This window comes from Emys orbicularis, chromosome 8 (genome assembly GCF_028017835.1).
Source record: "Emys orbicularis isolate rEmyOrb1 chromosome 8, rEmyOrb1.hap1, whole genome shotgun sequence".
NCBI lineage: Eukaryota > Metazoa > Chordata > Testudines > Emydidae > Emys > Emys orbicularis.
The window spans coordinates 77,279,358-77,304,635 of record NC_088690.1 but is presented as its reverse complement, the minus strand read 5'-3'; the positions used below and the strand labels follow the sequence as shown (position 1 = coordinate 77,304,635).

Below are 25,278 nucleotides of genomic sequence, written 5' to 3'. Positions count from 1 at the left end.
ATTTGCACATTACATTTTTATTGGTTAAAATGCTGCCAAAGTCATTCTGTTTTACTGAGGTTTTACACTTTAGGTCATATTTACGCTGTGACCCTCATAGTCCTCTGATTACATCACAGCTATGTGATATGACTTTTAGAAGCTGGCAGAGGATATGATTATTGCTGAATGTTTCAACATTCTTGGCTTGCAATCTATATGATGATGATAATATCCATATTGCTGTATATATATTATATACATCTGTAATTATAATTGTGCAGAGACATAATTATACATAAATATGAAGAGTGTGAAATGAAAAATACTTTCACAAGATGATTTGATGATTCATAAACAGTGGAGATAAGCCTAGACTATTTCTTTTCATTTAATAGGACTCTAAAATATCAAAGGTACGTCTCTCTTTTATATATTTAATTATATTCGGTATGCATTTTACATTCATTGTTTATTTTCCTTCAATCTAAATTAAAACTGATTTAAATGTCTTTCTAATGTAGGTCACAGTCCTGTTGGTATCTATACAGCAAACACCTCTATCCCACTTGTTTAAACATGATCAACTTTCGGCGCTCAGGCCCTGATCTTACAATATGTTTCACAAGGTTGGATGTCTGAACCTGTGCAGAGCCCAGGGAAATCAATAGAGCTCTTCATGGTCACAGGGATCCTAATGTGTGCATCCTATGCAGGATCAGGACCTTATTTATTTTATTTATCCTTTGATATATCTCAGATTTCTTTTAATCACAGTAAATCTGTCATTCTTTCCCCTGCCATTTTAACCCTTCGTTTTTGCAAATGTCTCTAAAGATGTTTTGTGGCACCCTGCATGAAAGGTGCTACAATAAATAAAGTAAAACAACAGTTCTAATTTGAGTATTTGTCCTTGTGGCTCCCAGGTTTGCTACTCATGGGGCACATGCACAACACCACACGTGGGAGCCACATGGACAAAACATCTCCAAGGACCCCGGTTCTGTTAAATAAGTAACTATTCTTCATACTTTTTGGTTTTGTTCCAGTATTTCCACACATTTCTGATTATTTTTGCATTACAACAAAAAATAACTAAATGCAGCATTCAGTGTAACCTTCTGTGGACAAATCCAGAAATCCTTACTCAAATTTTACTCAGGCAAACACCAGTTGCCATCAGTTGCCATTCACCAGCGTAAGGGCTAAATCAAAACAGAGTTAAGAATCTCCAGATTTCTTCCAATAGTGCTAATTTCAGTGAGTTTCTCTGTACTGACCTGGAAAAAATCCCCCCACCAGCAGATGAAAAACTGAAATAGTATAAGCATGATCCAGAAAAAAACTGAATTTCAATATTTTAACTGTATTGTCACATAACAGCAAATATCATTAGAATTTCTCATGACAACAGCTTCTGGAGGTACTGCAGAAGGACAACAATTAGCACCAGGGACTTGCAATAGCCACTGAATCACATGATCATAAGAGCAAAGTGGAAAATCTTTCTATGGGGGAGAAATCATCCAATTATTTCAGCTTCTCCATAGCATAGAGTCTGGGAACAGATTCTTCTGACTAGCAGAGAAGAACAAACCTCCAGTGCTATCTGGCAAATAGATGGTATGATCCTGCATCCACTGAGGTCAATGGGAGTTTTACCCGAGCAAGGTCTGAGTAAATTCAGAATATGGACTCCAGGGTTTAGCCCAGCCAGGATGCCGTCACTCTCGGGAAGCTCTCTACACCTGGCCTGATGGAACTCTGGGTACATCCTCCTCAGTATCTGGCCTCTATGCAGCAGAAGGGTCTAATCATGTCAGGCTAGTATCCTGAATTTATATCAGTTTGCAAAGAATCAGCCTCAGCCTTTGGGTTATGCCTTGCCATCAGCATCAGTGATTATTTAATATTTATATTACAGTAGCGCACAGAGGCTCCAGTCAGGCTAAGAGCATCTAAAAAAAATAATAAGCGTTTAATAAGGCTAGAGTGGTCATAATGATTCATTATTTTATTTAATGATTTGTTACTCATTGACAATGTGCTCGGAATATGAATCACAAGACAAGTTTTTTTTATTGTCCCTGGAAATTTTTCCTGGATCCGTCTGAATCTGTTTCAGTTTTTGATCTGTCATCACATGCATAGCATGAAGTGGAAAGATAATTAAAGGGGCAGTGCTAACTTTTATTGGGCCTTATATTTAGATTTTGTAAAAAAACAAACAAATAAAAAACCCCAAGCGAAATGTTATTTTTTTCCTTTAAATCTTCCATTTGGAAAAATTTGAAACCAAATACACATTCCTCTGCCATGTTTGCAATCCAAACATTGCAGCACTGCAAACCTGGAAATGAAACCAGCTATAAATAAAGGTGAATCTCACTTCTCCGATTATTATTATTGAAGCTGAGACAAATGTAAAAAGTAAACAAATAATTAGTGAAAGGTAACCTGGACATTTAATAATCAGTGAGTGATTAACTGATGTCGGTCAAGAAATGGGTTTGATTGTAATATGTGATTTTAAAGTTGACAGTGTCATTTTAAACCATGAATATAATAAAAAATTCTCACCACCAATGAAAAAATCAAATTTTTACAGTCTTGCAAAAAAATCAAAGCATAGTTTGTTCTTCCCATGAATGTTCTGACGAAACAAAAGGAACTTCTCACTGATAAGAACTCATTGTTTTCATTAAAAAGCTATTTTTATTGCAAGAAAGTGGCAAAACTTCTTTGCAAAAATTATGACGCCTCTCCCTGACCATCATGGGAGTCACATGGCTGTGGGTGCATCATAGTAAATGTGGCCTGGCCAGGGAGCCCATAGGAGGGAATAGAGGAGTCCCACCTGAACTATAACTCCCACACGTCAATGTGCTACTATCGGGAAATGCAGTTTAATGTTGAACTAACACAAAATGAAACATTTTGAGTCAGTTCACAAAACGTTCTGATTCAGAAATATCAAAATGTGTCATTTTGATCAAAAATGCTGAAAGAAAATATTGTGCCATTTCCAAATTTAATTTTTGTGGAATGTTTTGTTCTGAGCAAAAATTTGATATTTAAACTTTGCATCCCAATTTGGGAAAAAAACAAAATGTTAAAATAGCAAAATTTTCCATGGGACAGAAATCCAATTTTCACTCATCTCTAGCCAAATCCTCATTGACAAAGCCCATTGCATCTTGTTTGTGCATGCAGTAGAAACTATTATAAAGTTAACATTTCCCAGCTGTTACTACATTTATTATCTGTTATCTACTATTATCAGTGCTCTAGGAATTTGTAAGGACAGATCGTAGATACCACCGGGTATGTGGTGACTGTTGGCAGATAATGACATCTCAATGGTGATCTCTCTGGAGAGTTTCACTTAGAAGGATCTGGTGTTCTTTAGCTATAAGGCTTCCCTTTGATGAAAATTGGCGGCAAATAATAACCGGATGAACTGAGCAAGTTTTAAAAATACATCCTGTGCAATGCCCTAAATCCTTATATTGTACCTGGTGTACATTTTCCAAAGCGGTGAAACAATGACAAAAGCTAAGGAGAAATATCTGGGCAAACATTTTAGAAGCTCCCAACCCATGTTCACAAACCTCATAAATGCACAAATTCTGAAAGACTGGCTGAGCTGCCAGAACTTGGGACACATCTGTAAGCCAGGTAGCCAGGATCGCATAGAGATCACACACTTTGTCACTGGACACAACAAATGCTTGCACGTTTTGTTTAACTGAGTGTATGCTGCTAATTAACGGCCTGATTCTGCAACTTTTATTCACTCTGCATAGTACTTACTCACACGAGTAGTCCCACTGAAGTCAAGGGGGCTACTCGCATATGTACTACTCAGTGTAAAGGTTGCATAATTGGCCATTTGAAAAGGCCAACGCCTGTTGTCCTTACCTGGGGCTGGATTCGTAGTTACACTGGTGTAAATCCAGAGCAAGTCCAATGGCTTCAATGGTGTTACTCCTGATTTACACTGAGATCAGAATTTCCCCCTGAGTTTTACACTCCCACTACAAACAGGGACCTAGTAAAAATGAAGAACTCAGTCATCTAAGTCAGGCACTTCCCTGCGTCGGAGGCAGTGTAAGGCTGCCATATCCCAAGGGGAGATGTGGGAGGAACTCTGTCTCGGGGAGGGATATCTACGGCTACACCCCTTCAGGAGGTGCACCACCCAGAACTTCTGAAAGGAACAGCCATAATCCAGCCCTTAGAGAAGACTTCAGGGTTTGACCCAAAGCTCACAATGGGTAATCTCAATTTCACAGTGAGTGAAGCTTGGCTTAGCTGCTGGAAAAGTAAACACAGCCTAGTCTCTGAGAAAATGCAAGGAAATATTGTGAAGGCCAAAAGTATAACTGGGTTCAAAAAATAATTAGATAAGTTCCTGGACGGTAGGTCCATCAATGGCCAAGACTGCCAGGAGCTCAGACTGGATGACAGGGGATGTGTCATTCGATAAATTGACCTGTTCTGTTCATTCCCTCTGAAGCACCTGGCATTGGCCACTGTCAGAAGACAGGATACTGGGCTAGATGGACCACTGGTCTGACCCAGTATGGCCGTTCTTCTGAAGTAATTGGTGGTCTTCAGCCCAACCCTACCTATGATTGCCAAATTGGTACAGAGAAACTCACAGATCCCACTTTCAAAGTTCAGGAAAGGATTCCTGTGTATTGTGCAAAGCAGTTCCTCATGTGATAATAATGTTAATAGAAGTTTCTTATCACTCAACCTGTTCCCCACAGCACACTTGAAAATCTTTGCTTATTTGGATTTTGCATGAAAAGAGCAAACTGTAAAATCCTACATTATGTTTGATTACAAGTGAAAGCAAGAACCATTCAAAATGATTGTGAGACAGTGAGGGCTTTCATTTTCCTCTTAGCAGCCCTCACTTAGCTCCCATTAATGTCAGCCAGAGCTAGGCGGGCATAAAAAGAGGAGAACGGGGCCCAAAGGAATGGAAGAACCTGCTTTAAAGATGTCACACAGTGCTACGATAATCAGGGAGAAAGAGAAGTAGAAAGAGACATACTGGAGAAGCTGACCATTGCGAAGTGCTCACACCGGTCCCCGGTGAATTCGATCGGACACCTAACGAAAGAAAGAAAACCAGAAAGAGAGAAACAAGATAGCAAAATGATATCAAAGTGGACTGAAATGTGGCCCCTCCTGATGCCACCTCAGATCCCTTCCACGATTCCTATGATTTGCTTTCAGCCTGATCCCTTACCTGTTTCCCTAAACCCTAACCCAAACATTATATCAAAACACACCCCTGGCTAGACCACTCTAAGTCCAGTGCTGTGCTGTGCCCAGGAGATTTAAGTAGTGTGGTGCATTTTTTGTCTTCAAACATACTTTGCTTAGGATCTGGCATGTACAATCGCAAAGGCAGTTTTTCCAAACATCTCTGTCCGAAGAATCCATTTGGACATCTGGAGGAGGAAAAGGGGACAAATCACAGAACAAATCTGGCAGCATCCTCGAGGCTATGGTTAGAAATAAAAGTGCATAGTGATGAATGGAAAAATAAAGTTAAAAGCTTTATGTACAGTTCCTGCATTTAATCTCTGCTTTGTTTAATCAGGCTTCCTTTATGTTAATATTCTGTTCTTTTCTAATCTCCAGCAGCCAGGTGTCAGCAAACCCATCTTTTCATTCTAGGCCAGCCACCTTCCTACTCACCTGCTGACTGCTAATCACCTCTACCAGCCCGCCACCTGGCAAGAGGGGTAGGCAGGCTCTGTGCTATTGAGCAACCTTCTCGGAGACTAGCGTTAATGTCACTACGTACATAGACTGGCAGCAAGTACCACAGGGTGATAGAGCTATTTGGAAGTGGTGCACGGCAAGTGTCCTACTCCATCTAATGCTGTTACTCTCCAGAGGCACTGCAGGAAGCTCCAGCACTCTGCCAGGGGAAACTGTTGTGTTGGGGTTACGGAGAGAGCATTCTCAATGGTTTTCCATGGTAAGGGATAGACAATAAAGCTTCACTGGAAGAAGCCCCTGAGAGTCTGTTCAGTTGCAGGGGTCTCATGACTCCCACAGTCACTATTACTGCACCAGGATGATCTGCAAGCACAGGGCCATATTCAGCCATCAGTTACACAAGTGCAAATCCAGAGGAACTCCACTCCAGTCATTACAGTGGTGTAACAGGGTAGAGATTTTGCTTTGTGGCTCAGGCAGCTGCAAACCAGTGAAATGCCTGGACAAGATCCCTGAGTGTGTCTAGTTATTGGGGTTCAGTGTTGCGGGGCAGAGTTACACATGGGAGGCACTGGAACCATGACATTTAGCACCGATGCATGTAGCATGTTGTTGGCAAGGCCAGTCCAAAAGGACGGAAAAGTTGCTTTGTCGGAAGGTTCTTTTAACTCGACCCATAGGAATGAACCTCAAAAAGTTGGAGTTTGGAGGTTTAACCCTGAACAATTCAAATGATTCTCCAAAACCGATGAAGGCTCCTTTCTTCCTCGTTCTCCTTCTTCACCCTTTCTCCTAGCCTAACCAGGTAGTTCCCCAACACTGTCCGTACCTGTCCGTGACCCTCCACTCCCTCTGTCTAACCCACACACCTCTCTCTCTCTGACCCCAAATGAGCTCTCTCATCACCCAACTCCCTCTCCTGGCACAGGCCGCCTACCCTTTGGTGACATCACAATGGCCAGGGTTGCCTCCTATTCAGTCAGCTGGGCTCCGGCTGGCAGCAGTCTTTGTATATTACACACTCTAGAGCTGCAATACTCAGACTGAGGCTCGGGAGCTGCAAGTGGCTCTTTTAATGTGTCTCCCATGGTTCTTTGCGGCACATGATATTAAAACACTGTGTGATTTAATTATTAACCAATCAGGATGCTTTTACTATGTTACTAACCAATTGTAGTTGATAAAATAATGATACTTGGTCAGTCATTTTGTGGTGACAATAATATAGATATAGATATAGATATAATAGTAAATGAACCAATGAAGTCACACGACTGTGGCTCTTTTGGGTAATGCTGATCGCTAATTTGGCTCCTGACCCACTGAGGTCTGAGTATCACTACTTTAGAGCCTCCCATTGTCAACCCTCCACCAGAATAGTTTGCCCCGGACTCTCATCCTGGGGAGATCCTAGTACTCATTAGATTGAAAAGAATTGTTGGCCTACAGTGATGGCTAGATCCCTATCAGCCAACAGATCAGAGACCGAGAGATATGTTTCATTTAAGGGAGGAAAGTTGGAAGCTTGAGATTGGGGCTGTTTCCTGTTTCTCTGCCACTCCATTATATATGCCCCATCAAAGTTTCAGTTGTCTTGATATATTTTTAAATGTCTACATTCAACCTGACCTCAAGGATGATTAGATTACGGTCAGCACTTTAGTTCTTATGTGTAATTTTTCTGTGATTCATGGGTAGACCTACTGTCATAATCATAGTAGCATCAGCAGTTTGGGCTCACACAGGAAAAGGGAATTAGACACCAAATTCCTCCACAGCATAACTTTGCTGACTTCACTGAAGTTACACCAGGGATGAATGTGATCTACTAGCTACAGAGGGGCATGCTAGTTTTTATATAATGCTGACTGAATTACTGACAGCTCCATACTCCACAGAAAACAGACATCTTCCCTCTGCCAAATTCACACTAGTACTTTCTACCAGTCTACAGATAAATTACAGGAGAGAGGGAAGGAATTGTTTATTTTTTAACCATATGCAACATTTAGCATGATCAAAGCTTTTTAGTTCAAACACATGTTGACAGATTAACTCTGTACTGTTGCTCAGGGGCAAATAGAATTGTTTTTTCTTGCCAAGTGTATGCTTAACGAATACACTATGGATATACAAATAATTCAGTGGCAATTCAGTACAAGAAAAGAAAAGGGCTGCGTTTCAACTTCTTGTGTTTACTTGTTTAAAGTAATACTGTCAAATTGCTTTGGTCCTACATTTACCTGTTTTGAAAAGGAGGGAGGGGTTAGAAAGTGGAATGTTCCCCTGAACGCTTTAGAAATGGAGAGGATGTTGTTTTTTCTTTTTGATTGTAACATTTCCCTCCCTTGTTGGAAACACAAACATGTATGTGCTAGTGCATGAGGAGGGGTCCAGACCACGTTCCCCATCTGTGTGAGGGAGGGCTGTGCAGACTAGGGCTGCATGGTTCCCCATCCGTACTGCAGCAATTACCCAGAAGGGGAATGCAGACACCTCTGAGCTGGAGGACTCCCCTCTAACAGGGCATCCAAAGACAGCTTTCACCCAACCGTGTCCCACTCACTCCTGAAAGCACTGTGTGGCGCTCTGGGGCAGCTGAGAGTCTCACGTTATACATTCAGACTCTGCTAGGAAGCTAGGCAGTTCAGTGTTTGTAACATGCTTTGTGAACCTTAAACTAAAGCCAGTATAGACGTGCAAAATATTATTCATAGATTTTTGGGCCAGAAAGGCCCAACAGATCATCTAGTCTGACTTGTGTAATATAGGTCACCCAGATACCCCTGGCCTGAGCCCATTAACTTGTGATTGACAGTCCAGGCTGGTCTTGATTTGAAGACTTCAAGAGATGGAATATTCGCTGCTTTCCTTGGTAGTTTGTTCCAGGGCTGATCACCCTCTGTTAGAAATTCATGCCTTGTTTCTAACTGGAATGTGTTTGGCTTGAACTTCCGGTTCTAGCTTTCTGTGCTAGCTCAATGAGCCCTTTAGTACCCAATATTTGCTCCTTATACACCGTAATCAAGTCAATCTCAATCTTCTCTTTGATCAGCTAAACAGACTGAGCTCCCTATTCATTATTGGTTAGGATATTTTTACTATTACTAATGCTATTTTACTATTGCTAATAATTTGCAAATGCTGCTACTAGCCCCTGGCTGGAAAAATCTCCACTTCAATGGATAAGGCAATCCCAGTGTGTCATTGTCTCAGGTTCCCAGAGGAGTCAATTCACAGTCACACAACCTGTTCTGAAAGTGGTGCTATCGGGAGGAATATCATGGCATGTTTGAACATGACAACACTAGACGTAGGCTATGGCTACGCTACAGCTTACGTCAGTATAAGTTATGTTGCTCAGGGGTGTAAATAAATCACCCCCTGAGTGCCGTAAGTTACACCGACTTAAGCACCGGTGTGGACAGCGCTATGTCAGCGGGAGAGCTTCTCCTGCCACCATAGCTAGCGCCGCTCGCTTGGAGGGCTTGGAGTAATTAAGCAATGGGAGAGCTCTCTCCGGGTGACTTAGAGCATCTGCATTAGCAGCACTACAGCGGCACAAGTGTATCCGTGCAGCTGCTCCACTGTAAGCTCTGTAGTGTAGCCATGGCCTCCAAAATCTGCTGTCAGGAGCAGCAGAGTCTGCGGTGCCATGTGACAGTTTAGTTAGGCCAGTGGTGAAATGCCTGACTCCCATGCAGATGTCAGTGTATCTCAATGTTCAGACACTTGGAGTCTACATAAAGTATGTCCACAGATGTCCTACTGCCAGAAGCTCCCTAGAACTGGGGGACAGCGGTGCCCTAACCTTGGCCCCACCCCACTGCTCCACCCCTTCCCCCTGAGACCCTGCCCCTGCCCCCCCAATGGTTCCCTTTTGCTGCCTTGTAATGCTAACCAGGGAGGATGCCTGGGTGAATCCCAGCCCTCTGGATGGCTGTGAACTCACCCTTTCATTAAGGGAACTATGGGTAAGTTAATCAGAGCCCCCCACGTAAGACAGAGTTTTGGACTGAATGGCTGGAGGTGGATTTGTGGATCACGGCTGGCAATTTTATTTTGTGGAAATGGAACCAGTCTTTGGGTGGGGGCGGGGGGGGGGGGAGGAAGCAGACATGTGACTCCTTATGGGGAAGGGAGGGCTGTAAGGGGAGGGAGGAGTGGGGAAGGAGGAGCAGAGGGTGTTGGGGCTGCAGCGAGGGGAGGGAGGTTATGGGGAGGGGGATAAACAGGGATAGATGGTAGGAGAGGCAAGAAAGATTATGGACTCAGGTGTGGGAGGCATGGCAACCCTCAGCTCTGCCAGTGCAACCCAACCCTCCCTGCATTCCCAGCTCTGCCAGTTCACCCCAACCTTCCTGCACCCTCAACTCTGCCAGTTCACCCCAACCCTCTGCACCCTCAACTCTGCCAGTGCACCCCAACCTCCCTGCACCCTCAGCTCTGCCAGTGCACCCCAACCCCCTGCATCCTCAGCTCTGCCAGTGCACCCCAACCCTCAGACCACCAACTCTGCCAGTGCACCCCAACCCTCTGCACCCTCAACTCTGCCAGTGCACCCCAACCTCCCTGCACCCTCAGCTCTGCCAGTTCATCCCAACCCTCTGCACCCTCAACTCTGCCAGTGCACCCCAACCTCCCTGCACCCTCAACTCTGCCAGTGCACCCCAACCCTCAGACCACCAACTCTGCCAGTGCACCCCAACACCCATACCCTCAGCTCTGCCAATGCACCCCACCCCCCTGCACCCTCAGCTCTGCCAGTGCACCCCAACCTCCCTGCACCCTCAACTCTGCCAGTGCACCCCAATGCCCATACCCTCAGCTCTGCCACTGCACCCCAATCCCCTGTACCACCAACTCTGCCAGTGCACCCCAACGCCCATACCCCCAACTCTTCCACTGCACCCCAACCCCCGTGCACCCCTAGCTCTACCAGTGCACCCCAAACCCCTGTACCTCCAGCTCTGCCAGTGCACCCCAACCCCCATACCCTCAGCTCTGCCAGTAAATCCCAACCCCCCGTCCATCACTAGCTCTACCAGTGCACCCCAACACCTTTGCACCCCCAGCTCTGCCAGTGCACCCCAACCCCCCTGCAATCGAACGCTATTCCACTTTGCTCCAGGCACTGCACGTGAGTTGGGTTATAGGAGAAGGGAGGCAATAGAAACGTTTGTATACCAAAGAGTGAAGAGTTCAGGGAGATGCGTTCCCTAATTGTGGTGGAGAGGCCCAGCTACAGTAGTGGGGAGGGGGCCAGGCTGGAGGCGGGGAAACACTCTGAATGGGTCAGGGGCATAGTTTGGGAGGCGTACTGAAGCACAACTGGTGGGCACAGCTGATGTGTGTGCAGGGTGGGGATGGGGGGAGCTGGCTCAGTATGCTAACTGTGGGACACGATATAAACAATTGCCTAAATGACTACTAACCGAGCTTTTCCTGGAAATTTTTCCTAGGAAATTCAATGGCAAAAATAATAATAATACTAATAATAATAATGCAGAATTAAGATTGGTTGGTGGTAGGTCATCCCCTTGAAGGCTGCTGAGTCAAGCAAAACTCAAACATCTGAAAATGAGGAAATTTCACAGTTAAGGTTACCCGTGCAACCTTAACTCTGCCCTCTTTCAGCAATGCCCCAATACGTGCTGTTAACATGCACACACCTTTACACTGCCAACCCCCCAGTTGCTGAACCTTTGCCTCCTTTTACAACCCATTCATTCTCACCCACCACACACACACAAAAAAAGGGGTGGGGGAGAAGTCAAAAAAGCAAACAGAATGTTGGGAATCATTAAGAAAGGGTTAGATAATAAGACAGAAAATATCATATTGCCTCTATATAAATCCATGGTACATCCACATCTTGAATACTGCATATGGATGTGGTCACCCCATGTCAAAAAAGATATATTGGAATTGGAAAAGGTTCAGAAAAGGGCAAAAAAAATGATTAGGGATATGGAACAGCTTCCATATGAGGAGAGATTAATAAGACTGGGACTTTTCAGCTTGTAAAAGAGATGACTAAGGGGGGATATGATTGAGGTCTATAAAATTATGACTGGTGTGGAGAAAGTAAATAAGGAAGTGTTATTTACTCCTTCTTATAAGTAGGGGTCACCAAATGAAATTAATAGGCAGCAGGTTTAAAACAAAGAAAAGGAAGTATTTTTTCACACAACACACAATCAACCTGTGGAACTCTTTGCCAGAGGATGTTGTGAAGGCCAAGACTATAACAGGGTTCAAAAAAGAACTAGATAAGTTCACGGAGGATAGGTCCATCAATGGTTATTAGCCAGGATGGGAAGGGATGGTGTCCCTAGCCTCTGTTTGCCAGAAGCTGGGAATGGGCAACAGGGGATGGATCACTTGATGATACCTGTTCTGTTCATTCCCTCTGGGGCACCTGGCATTGGCCACTGTCAGAAGACAAGATACTGGGCTAGATGACCTTTGGTCTGACCCAGTATGGCCGTTCTTATGTTATGTAAGTTGCCCACGCCAGCTTCCCTCTACTGTCTTCAAGTGAAGTGTTTCTTAGGGTATGTCTACACTACGAGGGTAGTTCGATTTCACTTAAATCGAATATGTGGAATCGATATTGCAAAGTCGAACGTGTGTGTCCACACTAAGGACAGTAATTCGACTTTGTGAGTCCAAACCAACGGGGAAAGCGTCGACATTGGAAGCGGTGCACTGTGGGCAGCTATCCCACAGTTCCCGCAGTCCCCGCTGCCCATTGGAATTCTGGGTCGAGCCGCCAATGCCTTCTGGGTAAAAAAAATGTGTCGAGGGTGCTTTTGGGTAATTATCGTCATCCGTCCGTCACTACCGCCCTCCCTCCCTCCCTGAAAGCGCCGGCGGGAAATCAGTTTGCGCACTTTTCTGGTCAGTGACAGCGCGGACGCCACAGCACTGCGAGCATGGATCCCGCTGTGACCATCGCTGCAGTTGTGGCCGTTGTCAACGCCTCGCAGCTTATCATCCACCTTTCCCAGAGGCGGATGCAGATAAACCAGGCGAGGAGGCTACGGCACCGCGGTGAGGGCCTGAAGTCTGAGAGTAGCACAGGCCTGTCAGAAAGCACGGGACCCAGCGCCGAGGACATCACGGTGACAATGGGTCATGTGGATGTTGTGGAACGGACGTTCTGGGCATGTGAAACAAGCACGGACTGGTGGGACCGCATAGTGCTGCAGGTCTGGGATGAATCCCAGTGGCTGCGAAACTTTCGCATGCGGAAGGGGACTTTCCTTGAACTTTGTGAGTTGCTGTCCCCTGCCCTGAAGCGCAAGGACACCCGGATGCGAGCAGCCCTGACTGTCCAGAAGCGAGTGGCCATAGCCCTCTGGAAGCTTGCAACGCCAGACAGCTACCGGTCAGTCGCGAACAACTTTGGCGTGGGCAAATCTACCGTGGGGGTTGTTGTGATGCAAGTAGCCAACGCAATCGTTAAGGTACTGCTCTCAAAGGTAGTGACCCTGGGAAACGTGGAGGTCATCATAGATGGCTTCGCCGCGATGGGATTCCCAAACTGCGGTGGGGCTATAGATGGAACTCACATCCCTATCCTGGGACCGGACCACCAGGCCAGCCAGTACATCAACCGAAAGGGCTACTTTTCAATGGTGCTGCAAGCACTGGTGGACCACAGGGGACGTTTTACCAACATCAACGTCGGATGGCCGGGCAAGGTTCATGACGCTCGCGTCTTCAGGAACTCTGGTCTGTTTAGACGGCTGCAGGAAGGTATTTACTTCCCGGACCACAAAATAACTCTTGGGGATGTGGAGATGCCTACAGTGATCCTCGGGGACCCAGCCTACCCGCTAATGCCCTGGCTCATGAAGCCCTATACTGGCGCCCTGGACACTGAAAAAGAACTGTTCAACTACCGGCTGAGCAAGTGCAGAATGGTGGTGGAGTGTGCTTTTGGCCGTCTCAAGGGGAGATGGAGAAGCTTACTGACTCGCTGTGATCTCAGCGAAACCAATATCCCCATTGTTATAGCAGCTTGCTGTGTGCTCCACAATCTCTGTGAGAGCAAGGGGGAGACCTTTATGGTGGGGTGGGAGGTTGAGGCAAATAGCCTGGCTTCTGATTACGCCCAGCCAGACAGCCGGGCGATTAGAAGAGCCCAGCGGGACGCGCTGTGCATCCGGGAGGCTTTGAAAGCTAGGTTCCAGAGTGAGCACGGTTACCAGTGACTTTTCAGTTTGTGTACAGAGAAGCTGAACCTGCCCCCGTTTCTTTACCCAGTTAATGTTGACTATCCTGTCCAGTTACATACCCCCTTCACCCCCTTCCAAAAAAATAAAATCAGTTTTATTTTGTTAATGAACACCGTTGTCTTTATTACTGTTTTCGCAGGAATGTTTTAAACCTGGGACGCAGACTGTGGTGGGGAGCGGGTGTAGTGTACTGATGCAAATGATGCTTCTAAACTCCAGGAATGACAGGATTCGCAGTGGTGGACTGGTTGTTTCAACGGAGCCTGCCAGCCCTCCTGAGCGGGACTGCGTGTATGTGGGGGCTATGTGACTTTATGGCAGGGGGAGGAGGGTTACAGATCCCCTGCTGCGTGGCTCTGTGATCCAGGAAAAGGACCGCTGCATAACATCTGTAACTGCCCTCCCCCGCCACAAAGTCACAGAGCAACCCCCCCCCCCCCCAGAACATGAAAACCACCTCCCAGACTGACCAGGGTAACTAGTCACTGCACTGTGTATGTGCCCTGCTGCTGGACCTGCCCCCGCCTCTGTACCCTGCTAAAGGTGACTGTCCTGTCCAATTACCAAGCCCCTCCCCCCTTCAAACAGACTCTCCTCCAAAAGAACATGATGGAAACAGTAATGAACAGAAACGTATTTTTTATTAACAACCACACATGAAACTGGGGGGTGAAACTTGGACGGGGGCTTGGGTGAGGCGGGAAGGAAAGGACTTGTCAAATTTTGGGGAATGACAGCCTTCTGGTGCTTGAGCAGTCTGCAGGGGTCGAGTGAGAGTTTTCACGGACTCTGCCGCCCCTCCTTCTTTGGACTTTGGGCGAGGGGGGTATGGGACTTGGTGGCGGGGGAGGGCGGTTACTGATAGACTGCAGCGGGGCTCTGTCCTCCTGCCTCCGTTCCTGCAGAACATCAACAAGGCGCCGGAGCGTCTCCGTTTGCTCCCTCATAAGTCCAAGCAGCGTTTGAGTCGCCTGCTGGTCTTCCTGCCGCCACCTCTCCTCACGTTCCATGTGTGTCCGGTGCATTTGGGACAAATTCTCCCTCCACTGGTTCTGCTGTGCTGCCTGGGCTCGGGAGCAGACCATTAGTTCTGAGAACATGTCCTCTCGCGTCTTCTTCTTCCTCCGCCTAATCTGCGCTAGCCTCTGGGAGTGTGATGCCAGGCTGGGTTGGGAGACAGTCGCAGATGTGGCTGTGGGAATGAGAAAAAGGTAGTGAATTCCTCCGAAAGATAAATGTAGTTGTGAACAAAGAACATAGTCTTTCTCTGTGAACAAGACCATGCACTGCACCTATCACATGCGCACTCAGGACAAGGTCGAATTTTCGGACCTCGCCTTCAGTGCCTGGGGTCTTGCACTGCCGATCTGGGAAGCGGGGCAGGACACCGGAATTTCTGTAGCAGGCAGACATGGTAAGCCGTAGACTTGTGGCTGCTTAAAACTTTAATAGTAGCACTGGCCTCCTTTCACATTGAAAGCAATGCCAGTCTCTGCTGCCAGCAATCGGCCAAGCATGAACTCTGCCCCTGTCCCACCCCCTCGCGGCTGTCCCAGGGAAAGATCCCTGTATGCTGCCCCTCTCCCGCCTCCACCGCATGGCTGTAAACCGGCGGTTACAGTTCTGTAAAGGAACGGGCAAGCAGTCCCAATACTAACAGTCCCCTACCTAATTCAAAGCAGGTCATCATGAGCAACATCACAATCATGAGGATCTCAGACAGCGATAAAGAACGAATGCTTCGGGAAAGCCTGCAAAGACCAGGGCCGTATGCCGCCATGCTGTGCAAGGCTATGATCCCGGAGTACTTGATGATCTCCTGGCGCGGAAACGTCTCCTACTTCGGAGGACCCAATAAGGCCGCTCTCCCCAGGAACCTGATGCACAGGCTTTCCAATTACCTCCAGGAGAGCTTCCTCGAGATGTCCCTGGAGGATTGCAGCTCTATCCCCGGACATATAGACCGCATTTTAGTATAGCTGCACTGGCAGGGACTAAAGAGTGGAGCGGCTTGGGCAGCAGAATCATGCAAAACCGGACATTGTTAGATTTATTTTAAATAGTTGGGACTGAATAGTTAAGCGCCTAGGGCAAACAAATCATGAAAAACACATTGTTGTTATTGTTAATATTCCAGTTCTGTTAAAAATAAATGTTTAGATGTTTAAAACACTTACTGCTTGATCCTTCCCCTGAATCTGTGTCCGGGTTAACGGCTGGGGACGGTTGGTAGGGGATCTCTGTAAGGGTGATAAAGAGATCCTGGCTGTCGGGGAAATCAGCTTGGTAAGCGCTGTCGACTGCCTCGTCCTCCTCATCTCCTTCCTCATCTTCCCCGTCCGCTAACATGTCCGAGGAACCGCCCGTGGACAATATCCCATCCTCAGAGTCCACGGTCAGTGGTGGGGTAGTGGTGGCGGCCGCACCTAGGATGGAATGCAGTGCCTCGTAGAAACGGGATGTGTGGGGCTGGGATCCGGAGCGTCCGTTTGCCTCTTTGGTCTTCTGGTAGCCTTGTCTCAGCTCCTTGATTTTCACGCGGCACTGCGTTGCATCCCGGCTATATCCTCTCTCTGCCATGGCTTTAGAGATCTTCTCATAGATCTTTGCATTCCGTCTTTTGGAGCGCAGCTCGGAAAGCACGGACTCATCGCCCCACACAGCGATCAGATCCAAGACTTCCCGATCAGTCCATGCTGGGGCCCTCTTTCTATTCTGGGATTGCACGGCCATCTCTGCTGGAGAGCTCTGCATCGTTGCCAGTGCTGCCGAGCTCGCCACGATGTCCAAACAGGAAATGAGATTCAAACTGCCCAGACAGGAAAAGGAATTCAAATTTTCCCGGGGCTTTTCCTGTGTGGCTGGTCAGAGCATCCGAGCTCGGACTGCTGTCCAGAGCGTCAACAGAGTGGTGCACTGTGGGATAGCTCCCGGAGCTATAGCGTCGATTTCCATCCACACCAAGCCTAATTCGATATGGCCATGTCGAATTTAGCGCTACTCCCCTCGTTGGGGAGGAGTACAGAAGTCGAATTTAAAAGACCTCTATGTCGAACTAAATAGCCTCGTGGTGTGGATGGGTGCAGGGTTAATTCGATGTAACGGCGCTAAATTCGACATAAACGCCTAGTGTAGACCAGGCCTTAAACTGTATACATGTGGCATTTCTTCTGGGGAATTGGCTGTGTGAGAGTGTACGCCAGGATCTGGAACCTCCTGAATCATACAGTGCCCAGGGCCAGTGTGAGCGGGTGCTATGTGCATATTAAGACATTGCTTGAAGAGGGCAGAGGGAAGGTGGCATGGGCAACTTTTTTTTCTTTTTGTCCTTTAACAGTGTTCAATAGAATCCTGTGGGTCAGAGTGAGTGGGCTATAAAAAGATGTGAAGAGCTTGTACATTTCAGCAATGGGGCATGGGCAGACAAAAGGTGTGTGTGTTAACAGGGTGTACTGGGACTGTGCTGAAAAAGGGCAGAGTTAAGGTTGCATGGGTAACCTTAACTGTGCATTTCCTGGTTTTCAGATGTTCGAATTTTACTGAACTCAGCATTCTGCAAGGGGATGACCCACCTCCAAGCAAGCTTCACTCTGTGTTAACAGTTTTTTGCCACTGAATTTAACATTTATTTTGTGATAGCACCTAAAGTCCTCACACAGGCTGGGATCCACTGTGTTAGGCAATCACTATACAAACATACAGTAGAACCTCAAAGATACAAACACCAGAGTTATGGACTTACCGGTCAACCGGATGCCATGTGAAACCAGGAGTTATCCATCAGGCACCAGCAGACACAAAAAACAAAAAGCAAACACTGTACTGCCTTGGGGCTTTAACCCTGGGGCTCATGGCTTCAGCCATGGGATGTTGGGGCGGTTAGGGCTCCAGGTGGAGGGGGCTCGGGACATCTGACTTTTGGGCTTTAGACCCGGGGGAGCGCTGGAGCTCAGGGCTTCAGCCTCGCAACTCCATTCCTGGCTTCAGCCCCGTGGGGATCGTCAGGGTTTGGGGATTCAGCTCCATGGCTCCGTTCTTGGCTTCAGCTCCACGGGGGTCACTGGGGCTCGGGGTTTTAGCTACAAGAGGCGCACCGGTTTCTGGCCCCAGGGTTCCCCCCCATACCTAGAGCGGGAATTCCTGAAACCAGGAGCGGAGTGGTGGGGAGCCCCAAGCCCCAGCCCCAGCACCCCCCACGAGGCTAAAGCCAGGAGTGGAGCCATGAGGCTGAAGCTCCAAGCCTCAGAACTCCCCCCAGGTTTAAAGCCCTGATCCCTGGTGCTCTCGTGGGGCAAGAGCCTGGAGCCCCCTGCCCAGAGCTCCAGTGGCCCCTAGGGTCAGAAGCCCCAACTCCCCCCCCCCCCCCCGCCTGGAACCGTGACCCCACCCCACCCTGCAGCTGCAGTCCCAACCCCCCCATGGCTGAAGTCCGTAATGTCTTGTTCAGGGTTATAGAACATTTCAGAGTTACAAACAACCTCCATTCCCGAGGTGTCTGTAACTCTGAGATTCTACTGTATAAAAAAAGAAAGTCACCGCCCCAGAGAATTCAAAGTCTGCCAAGCCTATTTGCAGGTAGTGGGCCAGAACTAGAACATTATTGTATTTGCAGACCACTCAGGAAAGATTGAAAAATGAGAGGAGAGGGGCAGAGGGAATAAATCCCAGCGGAAGAAATTGGCGAGAAATTAAGCAGCAAAATAAATATATAGCGTCTGTGAAAAAAGATACACGGGGAAATCCTAATGCAATAACAGCTACTGTATAAATAACAGGAGTACTTGTGGCACCTTAGAGACTAACAAATTTAGAAAAAAATTTTCTCCATATGGCTAAATGCAGTGCCTTGCATAATGACAGGTGCCACAAGTACTCCTGTTATTTTTGAGGATACAGACTAACACGGCTGCTACTCTGAAAGCTACTGTATACACCATCTCCAGGTCTCACTGCTAAGAGCCTAGCAGTCGAGAGCAGAAAGAACCTTCCATGCTTAATGTGGTACATACCACGGGCTCCCCATTGTGTAGAAAAATGTGGGCTTTTATTTTTTACTTATATTGAATCATTGTTGGAAAAATACCAGGTTTGAAGCAATAGGACAGAAAAACTTGTGAACCTGAGCAAGTTTTGTGAATGCCAAAACTAGTTTGCATGATTACAAAACCTCCAACTTCTCAAGGTTTACCCATCCTTAATGCAGTCGCACAGCTGAGCCTCGGCTGACTGTGGCAATCTACTGAGACACCATCACACCACACGCATTCTGCATTCATTAGCTCACTGATTTTAGAGGCGAGCTTCCTGAGCTATAAGGCTGCACCTGGAAAGTGTGAAGTATCTGACATCATCTCCAGCCAGGGCTCCCTTTGTTACCTGAGTCCCTGCTGCACTAAATGTATGAAGAGGGATATCATTTCCTTAGTATTGTCCTCCAACAGGTTACAGCCCAGATTCTCCTACCTTTGAAGATATGGGCCTGCAGATCTGACTGGAAATACAGCATAAATGTTTAACAGGGAGGGTAATTAACCCTTGGAACAATTAGCAAGGGTCAAAGTGGATTCTCCATCATTGACAATTTTTAAATCAAGATTGGATGCTCTGCTGAAACACATGCTCTAGGGATTATTCCGGAGCAGGTCTCTGGCCTGTGTTATACAGGGGTCAGACTAGATGGTCACAATGGTCCCGTCTGGCCTTGGAATCTAGGAATCCAGGAAGTATACCGCAGAACAATGAGAAACGTGGTGTCTCTCACTCCACGTGGCAGGAGAGGGTGAGATGGGAAGCAGCGTGCTCTTTCCCTGGGAGCCAGCACATGCTGCAGGGATTTGGTAACCTCTGGGGTCGGGGCATTGTTAGTGACAAAGCATGTTGTCTTACATACAGAACGCGCAGAGGGCTGACATTCCAGAAGGCTGCCATTGCTGTGTGCATGTGACCAGCCTTCAGCTGGGCTTTACCTGCAAAGCCTTTGCTAGCTGTCCCAGGTCTCTCTCAGAGCTGGGTGCACCCCATTAAGTTCCAAAGCTCCTGCGTGGCCCATCTGGGGGGTAGGGTCTTTCCACAACTAGCATCTCCCTCGTTCCCAATCTTACTCTCCGCTGTGGGCTGGTACCACCGCAGGCCCTGCATGGCAGGGGGGTAGGCACAGGCCACCCTCAGTCTGGATTGTGCCTCTAAGGCATAGGCCTATGTTAGGAATGGTGCAGAGCTGCACCAGCCTGTGGGGAGCACAATGTCTTGCCCCACTCCCTGGTCCACTTGGGGAGCACTCAGGAGCCACCATCTTTTAACTCAATTCCCTCTCTGTGCCTGGCCAGCTCCATGTGCCCGTTTGGTAGGGGATTGGCATCATTGGCCTGCCTCTGCCCTTTCCCCTTCGGCGTGATCTGCACCCCCACAGGCTGACCAGAGAGGACCTCTATGCTCCCCCAAACAGCGGGACTACCACCGTCCTTGTCCCTCACTCAGAGCATACATTGGGGGAGGGAAGGCCCCTTGCATACCCACATGGAGTGAGGGACCGTCTGGTCCCTGTTTCAAAGCAGATACAACCTAATCTCTGCACACTGCTAGAACATGGCTCTGAGAGGGATCTTTATGGGCTTGTCTACACATGAAATGCTACAGCTGCAGCACTTCAGTGTAGACCTACCTGCACCGACGGGAGGGGTGCTCCCATCGGTGTAGATAATTCACCTCCTTGAGAGGTGGAAGAATTCTTCCAGCAGCCTAGTGCCGTCTAAACTAGGGTTAGGGCGTATGGCTGCCTCTCTCAGGGGGGTGGATTTTTCACACATCTGAGAGATGTAGCTATGGCGATGGAAGTTCCCAGTGCAGACCAGCCCTGTGTGTCAGTTTTACCTGCCCACTTTCAGGTGATATCAGCCTCTAACAACTGGCACATTCCCTTTGCTCTCTGCATTGTTTCTTTAATTAAGATCACAATACCCAGTTGGGAAACTCCTCAGAATAGAACGTAATCTGTCACTAAGAAGAGCATGAAAATGAAGGTGGTTTAATTTACGAGGATATGGAGAAAATGTAGCAAAAGGACACCTGGCACTTAAACAAGTGAATGGAGAATTGTTTCAGGCATGCTGCTTAGTTGTGCAGAGGGCTGAAAAAGAGCATTGTTCTGTCATTATCCCCCAACCAGTCCCAGAGAATCATGCACTGAGCGCACCGACAGGCTGTGCTCCACAAAACAGCCGCCAAGAAGAGGAGGAAGCAGTGCGAGCAAATGCCAAGGCCTTATCCAGGCACCCGCTGTACAGTAAGGGCCGAACTGCAGCTGGCCCACTTCCATGCCCACTGAAGACAACGGCACAGCTCCCATTGGCTTCAGCTGCAGCAGGGTAGAGTTCCAGGCTGTTTCTTAAAAAGGGTTTTACAGAATCTGCTGCTCATTAACCAGGTTCCCCGGGAGCACGACGGGACGGGTGGGGAGCAGAACACACCCCGCAGCGTCAGGAACCTCAGCAAAAGAACCGAAAAGTGTAACTGCCCCAAATCAGCCTGGACACAGCGACATTTCATCTTACTGTTGACTGTTTGCGTGGTAGACAGACCAGGACTGGCTGGCTAAGGGATTTGGCATGGGAGATGGGGATTTTCACCTCTAGCTCACCAGTTTCTACCCAGCCCAGATTAGCATCCAATGGCTATTTGGTGACCTATGTGATATGAGGCAGTGGGCATCAGTCTTGTTCCTAGTGGATGTGTGTCCACATATGTATATATGTCCACTCTAGGCATCCTTGGTCCTGCCTCAGCTCCGGGGGCTGGAGCCGGTCTCCTCTGAAGGTTCCTTCCAGCCCTATGTTTCTAGGATTCCATAACCAAACCACCACTGCTAGGACTACTGGCCCCCTGGTCAGCAGAGAGGCCATGCACAGAGTAGGAAAGAGACTGAATTCTATAGCTGGCCGAATTATTCATTGCAAATAAATTATCCAAATAATTTAGCCCTTCTATCTGTTTGCAAATTGTTCACAAACAGACCCTGAACTCTGCCAATGTATTTATTGTTCTTGCCGTGCATGTCAACTATCACCTTATTGACTGTTTGCAACCTGGTCACTTCACCTTTTCACTGCTTGTTGTTTGTGGTATGTGACTGGTCAGCTACATCACATGGCATTGCCTCTGCCCCCCTCCCCCCGATGGGATGATTGAAGCTTTTTAAAATAGGGGAATAATGAAAAATAAATGGCATGTTGTTTGCACCATAATTTGCACGCCTGGGGAGGAGGGAGGATGTTGTAGCTATAACTGTGTCATTGTGGATTTTATAAATCTGACCCTGCACTCAGGAATATTGAGAGGAACACTTAATAAATCAAAAATAAATAAAATATAAATAAAATATTAGTTGCTCCTGAAGCTCTGAGGTAGGAATTGTTGGAGAAGCAGCAGCAGAATACAGAACAGGGTGCTGGGAAAGAAACAAATCAGCGATTGCAGAGAAAGGGGAGCACTTGAGCGAAGACTAACTAAAGGAGGCTCATGTCACTTTCCCAGCAGAGCACAACTTATCATTTTCTTGTCCCAGTCACATTATTAAGTTGATTGAGAAGCACTCCATTGATCCTGACACTGTGAAGAAGATGAACTGTAGATGCTAAGCGAGGCAGCTGTGATGGTGGGGAGACCTTGGATGCAAAATATCAGCTTGACACAGCAAAGGTGGTACTATGCATAAGGGCTGGGGGTGTCCATGAAATGTTGCAAAATTCTGTGGATTTTTTTCTCCCATAGTGTGTGGATTTATTAGGAAAATATAAATGGGAATCTGTGGAATTTTGAAGCAACCTGACTCATAAAACATGGAAAATGCTTGTTTTTTTAGCAAATTATTTGAGTACATTTTTGAGTAGTTTTCAATCATATTGACTATTTATGTCACACACTTCCCTCTTTTTAAAATCTTTCCCCACCTCTGACATCTTTCATTTTCAGCTTCTGATTGTCCAAACCTCTAGACCTTTCCTCTCCCATAATCCTATGCTGAGGGCCAAAACAAGGGTTAGAATGTTCATTTATTGGCATCTTTAAATCTTGCAAGCTGATTCTTGAAAAAATTATCTTTCATAATTTTGGTTCTGTAAAGCAATTGATGGCTTCTGGTCCCATGTAATTTAGAAGCTGAGCACCAGGTCCTCGCCCATGTTACAGTCCCTTTCTACAACACTGCTAACTAGAGCTGGGTAAAAAAAAAATTGGATTATTGGATTAAATTATTTCCTTGCCAAAAAAATGCAGATTCAGGTTGATCAAAACATTTAGTGCATCTGTATCAAATTCAATGAATTGCTTCAGATGAAAAAATGCAAAAAAGGCAAAACGTTTTGTTTAGCAACCACCTTTCCCTTAGAAACAACTTTTTTTAAATTTTACACAAAAGCAAAACAAAATATTTTGTTCAACCCAACACGAAATTCAATCAACTTGTTTGGTTCCCAAAACATTTGTTTTTACATTTCATTTTAGGTCAACCTGAAACAAGTTTTTTGTTTGTTTGTTTTTCAATCTTTCAGTCAGGCCACCAAACTGCAAAATTGGTTATTTGCACAACTGTATTGATGATGTTGAAAGGTCATAAAACTGCCTTAACTGGGCAGCTGAGTACTCCACTGTAGGGGAATCCTGGCTTAGTGTAACCCTCCAACCCACAGCAGAGGGTGCATGCCAGTACATGGAAAGGTAATAGAGTTGCCTGTTGCCCAGTTTTTGACCAGAAAGTCTGGTCAAAAAGGGGATCCGACAGCGTCCGGTCAGATCTACTGACCGGACACCCAATGTCTGGTTCCTGTGGGCGGGGGAGGCGGTGGGTCATCACCCGCTGCAGCCCCCGCTCAGCCAGGGCCACAGCCTATCTGCATTGGGCGGCTGCAGCTCCCAGCCCCAGCTCCACAGGCGAGTCCCTCCTGACCCGGGTGGCGAGGTGGGAGGGGAAAAGCAGCGAGTGACAGGAGGGAAGAGGCATGGATGGAGTGCGTGGCCTCGGGGGGGGAGAGGCAGGGTGGGGCCTCATGTGAAGAGGCAGGGCAGGGGTGGGGCTTTGTGAGGGAATAGTCAGGGCAGGGGTGGGGCCTCAGGGAGAAGAGGCAGGGCGGGGCAGGTTCCGACACTCCTGCTGGAGTGTCTGGTCTTCAATTATTACCAAGTTGGCAATCCTAAAGGGTAAGAGAGCATGGGTGGTGCACTATTGTGCATTGGTGATCCCCAAGTGGTGCAATGGAGTCTAAGGATCTGCTAGCCAACATCAATTTGAGCAGCCCTAAGGCTGCTCTAGCTTGTGCCAAGGAGCTGAAGTGCCCCATGGCTGTCCCCAAGACCACGGGAGTGCATGAATGGTGCACAGCCACCTTTGACCTCTCCCCTCTCATGTACTCAGCTAAGCACAGCTCATCCATACCCAGTGATCAGGGCCCATCACCATGTTCCAGCCCAGCAGCTGATGTGTACTGGGATCCTCTAGCTGAGGCTGGAGATTTGTCTGACAGACTGCTGGTGTTCTTAAGGACTCTGGAATTGAGTTTGAGGATTATTTTTACCTTTGGGGGAAGCTATAAGGCCCATTTCTAAGACTTTTCCTAGCAGGACCATCTGGGACTTGAACTATGATTCTTCCCACCCTCACTTCCCCCAGGGTCAGAGGCTCTTCATTTTATTAGTGCTGTTGGGTCAATTGTATATATATATATATATATATATATAGTGCTATAGTCCTTTTTAGTTTATATGCCTACAGGCTGCAATATACCTGGGGCCTGTCACACCTCTCTAAGGTTTAATTTCAGGTGGTCTGTTTGCAGATTCAGGATGGCAGCACTGCCTGGGGCATAAGCAGGTTTTCTTTGCAACCAAAATGTGTAGATGTTTTTATTTATTTATTTATTTACATGAAAGCCTAAATTATGCAAACACTCTGCAAAGACTCAAAAATCTATGGAGAGGTCTGCCACAGATTAGAAATTCCAGGGCATGTATTTCCAGTAACCGAAGTCTAGGTCGTCCCCCCGCCCCCCCCCCCCCCCCCCAATGTTGAACTGTACTGAAATGTGGTTTTCCAGGCAAAAATTTCACTGCATTTTCCTCCCCAGGTTTTTGGTGGCTGGAAGGAACAATTTGCTGATGACCCTGCTACAAAAGTTCAATCAAAAACATGGGCCACTCTCTCTTTCATATGGAAAATATCTGCACCATCTCAGGCATGAAGCCACTTCAGGAGAGGAATTAATTTCAGATGCCTACTGGCTCTTTTGCAGAGATAACATCCACAGAAAGACTCTCCTGT

General features: G+C 47.1%; 1 protein-coding gene across 1 annotated transcript in view; it reads right to left on the bottom strand.

Moving 5' to 3' along the window:
* NRG2 (neuregulin 2) overlaps nucleotides 1-25,278 on the bottom strand; it is a 293,910-nt gene that overhangs the window by 44,944 nt on the left and 223,688 nt on the right. Inside the window, exon 6 of the mRNA XM_065409469.1 lies at nucleotides 5,045-5,103. Coding sequence (XP_065265541.1) covers nucleotides 5,045-5,103 — 59 coding nt within the window. The remainder of the gene's footprint in view (nucleotides 1-5,044; nucleotides 5,104-25,278) is intronic.